Raw genomic sequence first — 12564 nt, forward strand, 5'->3', positions numbered from 1 at the left:
GGGAGGGGACGAGCCAGGAAGGGCAGAGGTAGAATGCCGAGGCCAGCTCTGGGGCCAGAGAGGAGAGAATCTTCTTGGCCACAGGGGACCTGAGAAAGGTGGGCCCACCCAGACCTGAAGTGACAGGGGGTTCTGTGGGTGCCAGAGTTCAGGGAACAAGGGCCTCGGGTCCTAGGAGGCCGGAGGGGGTGGGTGTGGTGAGCCAGCAAGTGCCAGGAAAGGGCAGCCGGCAAGATGATGCCCCAGAAGAAGAAGAAGCGGAAGAAGGACATCGACTTCCTAGCCCTGTACGAGGCGGAGCTGCTCGACTATGCCTCGGAGGACGACGAGGAGGAGCTGCAGCACGAGTACTACAAGGCCAAAGGTGCGTGTCCGTGGGGAATGGGAGGGCGGAGTGTGCAGGAGGCGATGCCGGGATTCCGCACGGGCCGCCTGGGCTACCTCTCCTCGCACTGGAAGGGCGGGCATGATGCTGGGTGCCCTGTACAGAGAGGTGAGGGGAATCGCCTTGGTCACAGAGTCTTAGTGGTAAAGAACAGACTAGCACATTCTCCAGCTCTGGAGTGCCCCCAGAGCCGCGTTCCAGCCTGCTCCTGTGGGTGTGGTCTGCACCCTGAGCCGCTGGAGGTGCGAAGCCATGTCGGGGAGGAAGCCCATGTCGTGCCCAGTGGGGCTGGAGACAGCTGCCCACTGTGGGTGATGGAGATGGAGAGGCTGAGGCTTTGCAGAGAGCCGCCCAGCCCTTCTGTGGAGGGCAGCTGGTGCTCTGGAGCCCAGGCTCATCCTCTCAGTGTCCTCTTTCTTCCTCTGGCCCATATGGGAGCTGATAGGAATTGCTCCAGCTCCTTGCCAGGTAAACCAGAGAAGTGGTGAACTAGGACCCAGGGGCCAATTTTGGCCTGTAGAGTTTCAAAAAATTGATTTTTTTTTTTTTTTTTTTTTGGCTTTACAGTGTTTTGCAATCTTTCTGGTCCATCCAGTTTGTCACAGTCTCCATGGTTCCTTATCATCTTACACGAGACCTGTTTTATTCACTGGCACTGCCTGCTTGGTCCCTGGAGGCATTTCAGTGGCTCACTAGTCCCCAGAACACCATATTCATTCACTCATTCATTTATTCAGCAAATACCGAATTCCTGCTCTGTGCTTGCCATGCATGGGTTGTTCATGCTGCCCTTCTTCGTCCTCTTACCCTAGTTGAAAGCTCAGCTCAGGCTCCACCTCTTCCATGAAGCCCACCTTTACTCCAGACTACTGTGTCTTCCTTGATTATATCCATTTATTTATTATTTATTGTTCATTAAACCATAGCTGTGTACATTAATGCAATCATGGGGTACAGTGTGCTGGTTTTATATACAATTTGAAACACTTTCATCAAACTGGTTAACCTTGATTATATCTAATTCTCGATTGTTCCATTGTTTCATGCATGGCTTGTGTGTGTGTGGTGGGGTGGGGGGCTTGCAGCTACAGCCACCCTGCCCTCTCCAAGGCTGGGGATTTGCTTCACTGGTCCTTAGTCCCCCTCACCCAGCTCCCTGCACAACCTGGGCTCAGAGGAGGTGGACTCAGATGCAGTCCCAGGGAGGCTGCGGCTTAGGGGGAGCCACTTTTCAGGTGTTGTGTCCTGGGCATCCCCTGGATTGGAGAGGTGAGGGTTGTGGAAGAGGAAGGAGGCCTAGAACAAGAGGGGTATGGGCCACCCTCTCCCAGCATACCTGCTTAAGCCCTGACAGTCTGGTCAAGGGAGGGGCAGTGAAGTGAGACACAGGGCAGTCCCTGACTAGCACTTCCAGTTTTCAGGGGGATTCTCCTCTTCAGCCCCCATGACTACAGGTGAGAACATTCTAGAACTTTTTATACTGACATCCTGCTCCTTTGCTTATGGGTTTCACATGTCTCAGCCTGACCATAACAGTCCTTCCTTTTACCCTTTTAAAAGCCCTTTCACTTCCAATCTCATGTTTGAGCTTCAAGATCCCTGACAGCAGCTAAGGCAGGCCCATTTCACAAGTTGAGGACTGAGGTTCCAGGACATTAAGTGACATCAGCAAGGTCAAAGTCAGGATAGAGTACAAGAACTTCAAATACCCTTTCCAAGGCAAGTTCCTTATTTCATCTCATTTTGCTGCCAAATTTAATAAATAATGCACTGTGCACCAGGCACTTTACTCATTTAATCAATTTCATCTGTGCAACAACTTAAAGAGGCAGGTTGGGTAATTATACCCCTTTTGAAGTGAGAAACTTGAGCACAGAGAGGTTAAGTAACTTGCCTAAGATCACACATCTAGTAAGTACCAGCATTAGGATTAGTTGCCCTTTTTTTTTCTTTTTTTTTGACAAGAGTCTCACTCTGTTGCTCAGGCTAGAGTGCCTGGCATTAGCCTAGCTCATAGCAACCTCAAATCCCTGGGTTCAAGTGACCCTCCTGCCTCAGCCTCTCAAGTAGCTGGGACTATAGGCGGCTGCCACAACACCTGGGTAATTTTTTTTTCTACTTTTAGTAGAGATGAGATTTTTCTCTTGCTCAGGATAGTCTCAAATTCCTTAACTCAAGGGATCCTCCTGTCTCAGCCTCCCAGAGGGCTAAGAGTACATGAGTGAGGATTTGAATTCAAATCTAGCTGGTCTGGATAATCCTTGTTCTTGTGCTGCCCAATCTTAACTGTGGTGAAAACAGCTGGAGAAGAGTAAGCCGAGTTGAGGGCCATGTTGACATTTTTTTTTTTCTTTTTGAGACAGAGTCTCACTCTGTGTCCTGGATAGGGTGCCATGGCGTCATACCTCACAGCAACCTCAGACTCCTGGGTTCAAGTGATCCTCTTGCTTAGTCTCAGGTGGCCATCAAGGTTTTATTTTTTCTTTCTATTTTTAGTTGAGACTGGGGTCTCACTGTTGCTCAGGCTGGTGTCGAACTCCTGAGCTCAAGCAATCCACTGCCTTGACCTCCCAGAATGCTAGGATTACTGGTGTGAGTCACTATGCCTGGCCCATGCTGACATTTCTAAGAGAACCACTGACTCCCCAGTCTGATGCAGGCACCAGGGACAAGGGTGGATGATGCTATCTACAGTCACAAGCTGAGCTCCTGCTGCACTGTGATTGTCACCCTCACAGTTCTAGAACAATGAGTCTCCTACTCTCTTTGAGCTCTGAGGTTTATTGTTACGTGGAGAATCTCGGTGAATGTGATGAGGAGGAAGAAAAGAGGAAAAGCCTAGGTGTTTCTTCTCTGTTCCTTGGGCCACCCTCTGGCTACCCTGGAGTTTCCTAACAGCCAGAGGGAGGAGGGCACCTGCCTCAGTGACTTGAGAGCAGACTGACCCTGGCATGTTGGTACTAAGACATCAAAGGAAGACAGGGTGGAAGGAACCTCACAGCCCATTCTGCACAAGCTTCTAGCCCTGGGGTTATCTCCTTTCCTGCCTCCCAGATGGGGGTCATCCAGCACCTGCTGTGATACAATTTCCCAAGGCAGCGCCCTTAGGGATATTGTCAATGGAAATAATAGCAGTGACTTCAGTCTTAGTTGGTTTTGTGTTTCTATAACAGATTGTCAGAGACTGGGTGATCTAAGGAGAAATGTATTTCTTAACAGTTCTGGAGGCTGAGAAGTCCAAGGTCAAGATGCCAACACCTTGTGAAAGCTTTCTTGCTGTGCCCTCACATGGCAGAAGGTCAAGAGAGGACTTGATCCCTCCATCAAACCCTTTAAAAGGGCACCTGATCCCATTCACAAGGGAGAAGCCCTCTCAAAGGCCCTACCCCTTAATCCTATCACCTGGCAACACTTGAATCTTAGAGGGGACGTACTCAAACCGTGTCAATGTTAATGATTATGATGGTAACCACTTATGGAATACATATCTTTTCATGCAACTGTGGAAGAGTGTAAGATAAAATTTCAGAATAAGAAGTGCTAGGTCAATGAGTATGAATATTGAACACTTTGATTTAATCCTTACCATCATCCTGTGAGGAAGAATCTGTTCCTACTTCAGAGATGAGGAAATTGAAGGTTAGTAAAATATTTGGTTTAAATCACAATGCCAGTAGTGGAAAAATTGAGATTCAAATCATGGCCAATTTAGTTCCATGGTCATGTTCATTTCATTGCTTGTTTCATTCATTCCTATGTTTTCTCATTCATTCATCCATCCAGTTAAATATTTATTGAGCACCTCCCGGTGTGCCAGGCTCTGTGCTGGGAACAACACTATGTGGACCTTGACAGTTCTTTGTGCGGCCCAGGTGACCTTATTAGTTAGAGTCCTCCCCTCTGGTAGAGGAGAATTTTGTGTTTTCTGCAAGATATCTGTCTTCCACAGGACAGCTCTTCAGCCATCCAAATTGAGTTTTTTTTAAACTGAGGAATGTACAGACAGTGCAAAACTCATGAAGGGACAGAGTGGTGACATTCTATGTGTGTACATGCTTGTGGAGCCACCATTCAGATCAAAAGATGGAACATTTCCAGACCCTAGAAATCTGCTTCACACCCCTCTCCAGAAGTAATAAATCTGATTCTGTCATCGTAGGTTAGTTTTTTCCCCATTATTGAACTTTGTGTAAAAGGAATCATACCAGGTACACTTTTTTGAGCATCTAGGATCTCTTTCAATAGTATATTGGAGAGATTTATCCATGTTGTGATACCTTATACAGTTTGTTCTTTTTTATTGTCGAGTACCATTGCGTTTGATACATAGATCACCATTTACATTAACTGTTCTACTATTGGTGAAAATTGAGGTTATGTCTTATTTTCTTCTGTTCTGAGTATGGCTGCTGCAAATCTCGCTCAGGTCTTCTCTTGGGTTGACAGTTGGAAGTAGAGTTGCTAGGTCACAGGTAGCCCAAGCTGAGCCACCAGTGCTTGTGTCACCTTGCATGCCTGCCATCGTGTGAGTGACAGGAGCTCTATATTCTTGCTAGTACTTGGTATTGTCAGTCTTCTCAATTTTAGCCATTCTAGGGGGGTACCTGGCTGTGTTTAATTTGCATTTCCCTGCTGAACAATGATGCTGAGAACTTTTCCATATGGATGTTGGCCATTTGCATATCCTGTTTTGTGACATGCCTGTTTAAGTCTTTTGTCCAGTCTCTTACTTTATTGAAGTATAATTTATTTACAGCAAAACACATCTATGTTAAATTTCCTGTTTGATGAGAGTTCCATCTGTGAACCCCTAGCAAGTCAATACATTTACATTAGCTCCCTAGGGTTCCCTGTGTCCCTTCCCAGTCCATTCCCCTGTTCCCAAGCTTAGGCAGCCACTTTTCTGCTTCCTACTACAAAAGATTAGATTTTACCTTTTTTAGAGTTTCGTATAAATGGTGTTACAAAGGATGTAGTATTTCGCGTCTGATTTTTGCTTAGCATCACGCTTGAGTCTCATTTGTATTGGACCCGTCGATACATTCCCTGTTCTTGCTGAGTAGTATCCCATCATATGAGTATAAACAAGGTGGTTCATCCATTCACCCGCTGACAGCATTTAGGCTGCTTCCAGTGTGGGTCTGTTAGGGACAGCGCTGCTCTGAACATTTGTGTGTAAGTCTTTGTGTGGACATGATTTTACTTCTCTTGGGTAAATACTTAAAAGTGAACATTCCAGACATTCTGTTAAGAATATGCTTATTTTGGGTGGCACCTGTGGCTCAAAGGAGTAAGGTGCTGGCCCCATATACCAGAGGTGGCAGGTTCAAACCTGGCCCCGGCCAAAAAAAACCAAGACTATGCTTATTTAAAAAACAACAACAACAAAAAATAAATGTTGCCAGTGGAAGAATTGTGTGGTTTCTCTTTCTCTTATTGATTTATGCAAATTTTTTGCATCTTCTGGCTATGAATCCCTTCTTGGATATATGCATTCCAAATACCTTTCCCAGTCTGGGTCTGCCTTTTCACTCTCTGATGGTCCTAATCAGGGGTCCTCAAACTTTTAAAACAGGGGGCCAGTTCACTGTCCCTCAGACCGTTGGAGGGCTGGACTGTGGGCCCCGGGCTGAGTCGGCTGCTAAGCAGGACAGGCGGTGGCGGCAAAAACACCCAGCAGGCTGGATAAAGGTCCTTGGCAGGCTGCATGTGGCCCGCGGGCCATAGTTTGAGGATGCCTGGAATTTTAATTAAGTATAATTTATCTGGTTTTTTACAGCTAGTAGCTGTGTACCCCTGAATCAACAATTGAGGTAGTTTTCTCACCCATCTCCTGTACCCCAGGCTCTCCTTTACACTGAGCTCCCCCAGCCCCCCTGGTCTTCTCTCATGTGTGATGTGGCTTTAGGATTTCCACTGAGCTGGTTGTTCTGTGCACATTGGGTTTGGAAATGGATTTGCACACATTATGGCGACAACATTCAGGGCCCAGATCTGCGTTCAGCAGGGTCAGGGAGTTGGGCTTCAGGGGTTGTTTGTAAATCAGGTTCCCCTGTGGTATAGACTGTGAAGACTTAAGGCCTTGATTATCACAAGAGACAAGGAGCTGTGCAAATGTACTGCTTCCTTTCTGCCCATCATGGTGCCTTGATGGACCTTCATCAGAAGCAGGGACCTTTATCAAAACCAAAGGTCCTCTCACCCTCAAGCCTTCCTGTTCTTGGCACATCACAGGCCTGGAAGGACCGCATGAGAGTGAGGCTTCTGGAGTACATGTGCATCATGAGCACGCCGAGCTAGCATCCTGTCTGCCAAAGGAACAAGCTCTGAGTTCTCAGAGCTACAGAGGGCTCTTCTGTACAAACAATAATAGTTTAAAAAATCAGGCTGTTACTGAGTCTTCTATGTACTGGAGGCTTTATGTACATCACCGCTAACCCCTGCAAACCAGGCATTATTGTCCAGGTGTTACAAAGAGGTGTTACAGCTTGTCCAGGGTCACCTGCTCTAAGTGGAGGAGATAGTGGCTGTACCAGAGCCCTGTAGCACCAAGGTCCAATACTCTCCACCACCCTGTGCCAGCTCCCGGGCAAGCCGTAGTGCAAGCAGTATCTGTAAAACACCTGCCATGGTGCCTAACCCACCAGAAGGGCTCAAGGTTATTAATATTCCTCAGCTCCCCACCCCCTACACTCCCATTTGCACCCAGGACAAACTCCCTCTGTACAATGGGCTCTGCACTGACAGGTTTGAATGATGAATGTTTAACCTTGAAATAGCTTTCTGAGCTGGGCCTCTTTGGGGCAGCTCAAATATACTCAGCAGCTGGTTGGAGACCTGCCTGCTAAGTCTGGAATTAGGAATAATAATAAGTTTGCTTTAATAATCAAGTGTAGTCATATATATATAAAACCTTTAGCTCAGGGTAAATAGTAAGTGATCAATCAGTATGGTTTGCTACTATAATCATTAAGTATGGTATTCATTCAGTCCCATGATGTGGTGGACATCTGTCACGTGCCACGGATATTTCAAACACCCTGCCCACATTTCGGTGGCTCCCGCATTGAGAATTCTATTTTCTCAACGTGGAGTGGTTTATAATTATTATTATTTTTTTGCTCAGCCTTCCTTGCTGCAGCCATGTGCCTTAGGTCCCTAGAATCAGCTGTTCCAATGCAAGACTTTGACTCAGGAGTGACCCTCATGATGAAAAAGGGCTGGAGACAAGGCATTCATCTTGGAGACATGAGTCACAGCAGAAGGGAGAGGTGATAGTGTCTGTGTTCTGGTCTTGGCAGAGATGACATGATTGTAGGGTGGCTGGTGGCAGTGGTTTTCCCCAGGCCCGTTCTGGGCTGTGATTCTGGGAGTTGTTTATGGAAGTCGGTCTAGGACAGGTGTCTCCAGTCTTTCCAACACTTTTGTGAGGCTTCTTTGGGAGGTTCCTGAAGCATCCCGCTTGCTTAACCAGGCTGGAGTGGATTCTGCTGTCTCTAAGAATCCAGCCAGATGTAGTCTTGCTTCTCTGCCTGGGAAGCAGACAGTGGTCTAACTGTACAGATGCCCTGACAAGGGACAATGTCTACGGTAAACAGAACAAACTTGACAGGGTTAGAGAGGGAAATCAGTGCCACTGCCAAAGACAGAGCCCAGGATGGCTTATCCTGAGACTGAAATGCCAGTGCCCAGGAGGTCATGGCAGGTGAGGGCTGGCCATAGCTACATGGTGCAGAGTGTGGAGAGGAAGTTGAGAGCCAAGTGCAGCCTCTGAAGAAGGTGATGTCTAGGACAGTATCCCTGCACTGTGCTGGGAAGATCACAGAATGGATGTCCAGAGGCTTTGGGCTGAGCTTTGGTGTTGACACTGTGTGGGGTGTGAACTGGACTTGTCACCTTGCCCTTGAGCTCATCTTCTGCAAAATGAGCGCACAGTTTAAGTGTGAAGTGTTAGTCTTGCAGCAGAATGTGGTGTGGGTCTGGCCCTGGCCCAGAGGCTCACAGGGTATGGCAGAGGTTCCCAGAGTCCCTGGTGCCTGAGCATCTCCTGAGGGGCTGCCAGGAGTTCTGGTTTCCCCAGGCCCACACAGGATTCTGCCTTTTTTCTTTCTTTTTTTCTGAGACTTCAATCTGCCTTCTCCTTTCTTCCCCCAGTGTACGAGGTGGTCACAGCCACAGGTGATGTTCGTGGTGCAGGGACAGATGCCAATGTCTTCGTCACACTTTTTGGAGAGAATGGGCTCTCTCCCAAGCTCCATCTCACCAGCAAGTGAGTACCACTCGGCCATGGTAGAGTCCTGGGCCGTTAATCTGTGCCGATGCAGTTCCAGGACCCAGGGGTGACCTGCTTCTCTGGGGGGAAGGCACGTCTGACTGCAGGTGTATTAAGGGGTATGGGACTTCTGCCAGTGACAGATCATGGGTCAGCCAGGAATTCCCCGGGATCTCCCGTTAGCCTTCCTCAATCCCTCTCCTGATTTTTGTGAATAGTAATGCCTAATTTAGATCTAAGAATTCACATTAGCTGTCCCTTGATGTGGGAGAATAAACACTCAGGATCGTGACACCTGGGTCTGGGTCCGGCTTTACCACTTAGCTCCGTAGAATGCTGGTTAAATCTCTTTGCATCCAAGGCCTTGGTTTCCTTATATATCATCACAGAGCTGTCGGGAGACAGGATTCTGGGGAGGTCATGCACTGTGTCCTTCCCTGTACTGTGACCTGGTGAGAGCAGGGACAGCTGTCTTCTTCCCAGTCCTCTCCCTACCACCTACACACATGCACCCATAGATGGACATGCAGCAAACCTCTGATCACTTTAGCAGAACTGTAAATTTCAGAGATGTTGAAGGACTTCAGGAGTGGCCTAGATGGCTGGTTTTCAATCTGTGCCTAATGGAACAGAGAGCTGATCAGTTGGATCTGGGTCTAGGAGACATTTGAAACCACTGCTCTGTGCCACCCTTTCCCTGGGGAAACTGAGCCTAGAGTAGAGCAGTGAGGAGCTCAGACTGTGAAGCTTTTTGGTGGTGAAGCTGGTCCTCAAGGCTGATCTTGCTTCTTGCACTTCACTCAACCACATAGCCCTCTGACCCTGGGCTGTGTGAGAGACTTCCCTAAGGCTTCATGGGGCTCCAGGTTGTGGCCTGGCACCTCCAGGGAAGGCAGGGGAAGCCATAGAGGAGTGGGGTCCCCAGACTGGGAGATACCTGGGCTCTGTGCCTTGCAGGCTGATCAGGCTTCACACAACTTGTGTTCCGGAACATGGGCTATGGCACTAATGCTGCAGTGTCGAGGCAGGAGTAACGTCCTATTTTGTCCATTTCTGCAGAACAGGGTACCTGCCTTCTTGTACTGCTTACTCTGCAGTGTGGCTCGCTTGTTGAAGTCTCTCCCTCCAGCGATGTGGGCACGGTAAAGAGAATACATGAAACCTCCATCCTCTTTGCCATGTGTCCTTCCCAGAGTGCCCCAGGGTAGGGAGAAGCAGCTGACACTGGGGAGCTGCCCAGCTGGTTTCCAGAGTCCCCAGATTGCCTTTTTTGAACAAAATGAACCCTTGGTGGTTGTCTTCACTGTCTTTCCTCCTCTAATGCACCCAGATTCTTCTTCCTCACCTTTCCCACTTGTCAACACATCTTCTTGGGAAGGGCCCCATGTCACCTTTTATAAAATGCTGTGAAGGATTGCCACCATGTCCTGGGTTCCAGGAGCTTGAGTTCCAGCCTTCCCTCTCCTAGGAAGGTGAAGAGTCTAAACATTCCCACTAGCCCAGGGCTGTGCTGGGGGCCGTCTCTGCCTGTGTCTGTGTCATGCTCTGGCTGGTCAAGAGGGCTCTTCTTGAGCACATGGTTTCAGTGATATGGGCATAGCTTAGAGTCCCAGCTGTGAGCCTGGAGAGGCCAGAGGGCCATGTTAGGATGATGGAGGGACCCGGAGGGTGGACTGAGGCAGGTATGCTCTGCACTGCTAGCTTCTATCCCAGCTCTTCTGAATAGTCTGAGCTCAGCAAGGGTATCCATGTGGCTAGAGCAAGGCTGACCTCCCAGGGAGGGACAGGGTCTGGGTCTCAAGTGGTGAGAAGGATTCAGATAAGAGAGGGGCAGAACTGGGTTCTTTAGATTAAGAAAAACAGTTTGCAAAAGTCTGAAGGTAGCAGGACACCACAGGTGGGGGCTGAAAGGGGGCTGTGTGGAGGTGGAGGGTACATTGAGGGCTGGGAGGAGGAAGCCCAGGAAGGCCAGGAAGCCAGACTGGAGAAGGCCATGCTGCAGAGGGGTTTGGTGGAGGCTCAACTTAGACTGCAGCCGAGATCATCTGACCATAGTGAGCAGGATGGATAGGGAAAGAGAAGGCCAGGACTGGCTGCAGCAGGAACTGAGCGAGAGTCTACAGAGAGAATTGTAGACATGGTCCTTGCCATCTAAGATCCTTTCAATTCAAGATGAAAACTGTGGATCTGGGAGGGGAGGATGGCTTCCTGAGGAATTCCAGGCTGCCATGTGACACAGAAGCAGATGGCAGCCGAAGTCACTGTGCTCTGTGAGATTTATTTTTTTTTATTTTTTTTTAATCTTTTTTTAATTAAATGATAGCTATATACATTAATGCAAACATGGGGTACGGTGTAGTGTTTTCATATACATTTTGAAATACTTTCATCAAGCTGGTTCACATAAATTTCATGTCATTTGCATAGTCATTGTGTCAAAACATTTACAGAGCTCAGGACATTGGTCGCCTCATCCCATGCCTGGGGTCTGGCTGAGAAGGTCCTTGGTCCCTCAATCTCCTCACCCCTACTCTCTGCTGCTCCCCTGTCCTCACCACACTGCCTGGTGATACCCAAACCCAGACCCACAGTGTCAGCCAGAACCAACACACACACACACACACACAGCATTTCTGTGTGTGATAGCCTTTATTGATGGCACCAGGCACCAGACAGCCTCCAATCACAACAGAGCAAAGAACTTATAATGGAACATTAGAACCTAGTCTTAAAATTCAGCCATCAACTACCCTTCCTGGGCTTTCCTCTTGACCCCTGTCCCACAGCCCGCGCCACATCAGGCCGTGGTGCTCCCGCCCGCCTCGTCCCCTCCTGTCTCACCCCTCAGTTCTGCTCATTCTCCTGCCTTTTCTCCTGTGCCTCAGGGGTTCACCTTCCACTCTCAAATGCCAAATTGTCTGGGTTTTTTTTTCCAATACAAAATAATTCCTACTCCAAGAGGAACTTTGGTGCCTGAAGTTAAATGCTGACTATTTGGCCCTTGTGGTCTGGCGTCTACATTCCTTGGGACTCATTGGAGCTTCCACAGGGCAGCAAAGAAAACAACATGCATTAGATCCCCTCAACAGTGAACCTCCAGCCTGACCCTCATCCTAGTTAAGTGCTGGCAGCAGAGGCTCTCAGAGGGGGGCCCCATCCTTGGGGTTCCCTTGTCCCCTTCCCCACCACTCAGGACTACCTCCAACAATGGGTCACATGCTCAGAATATGGCAAAAGGATGGGATCTCATGTATCTCTGGAACACGGTTCTTCTGTTGAGAATTCACCATCGGAGCATGTCAGAGAATGCCGGATGACTCTGCCTGGTGGGCGGCTAAAATGCCCTGTGCAGCTTGTGGAAGCTCCTCAGTGTGGTCACTGAGCTGTAGGGGCTGTGCACTGCCTTAGCCTTTATTTGAGGTTTGACCACCGGCCGTGGTGAGGCCCCAGCCTCCCACAAGGAAGCATGAAGAATCCTGTTTCTAGTATTTCCTGTGACCGGGCACCCTCTGTCCTTTGCTATTCCCTTTCCATACACAGTTTTCTGTACCCCACAAGCATTTGCATCCTGCCTCATCAGAAGTGGGGGTTTGAGAATCTGGCCTCTGAGTATGCTGGGGCTAGGAGGTTGTTTGGGATTACCCCAGCCCCTCCCAGGAGTGTCTCTGCAGCCCGTTCCTCTTCTTCCCGCATGAGGGGGCCCTTCTCAGGTCATCCGAGCATTGTGGAGCCCCCAAACACCCTGGAGTGGTCCCAGACACTGTGAGTGCTGTCTCTGTGCATCCTGGCACCTCTGTCTCTTCTGGTTTCCCAGCTGCTATCCGTTGCCTGACCCCAGTGACTCTGAAGCACCAGGGTTGATTATTTAGCAAACACACTGGAGCATATGTACCCACGCTCAACCTGG

At 48.8% G+C, this 12564-nt stretch overlaps 1 protein-coding gene across 1 annotated transcript in view; it reads left to right on the forward strand.

Moving 5' to 3' along the window:
- Positions 1–234: 234 nt before the first annotated feature.
- Positions 235–12564, forward strand: part of LOXHD1 (lipoxygenase homology domains 1) — a 164623-nt gene continuing 152293 nt past the window's right edge. Inside the window, exons 1-2 of the mRNA XM_012802001.1 lie at positions 235–364; positions 8540–8654. Of these exons, the coding sequence (XP_012657455.1) occupies positions 235–364; positions 8540–8654 (245 nt within the window). The remainder of the gene's footprint in view (positions 365–8539; positions 8655–12564) is intronic.

The sequence above is a fragment of the Otolemur garnettii genome, unplaced genomic scaffold, assembly GCF_000181295.1.
Source record: "Otolemur garnettii isolate 467f Iridium unplaced genomic scaffold, OtoGar3 scaffold00012, whole genome shotgun sequence".
Classification (NCBI taxonomy): Eukaryota; Metazoa; Chordata; class Mammalia; order Primates; family Galagidae; genus Otolemur; species Otolemur garnettii.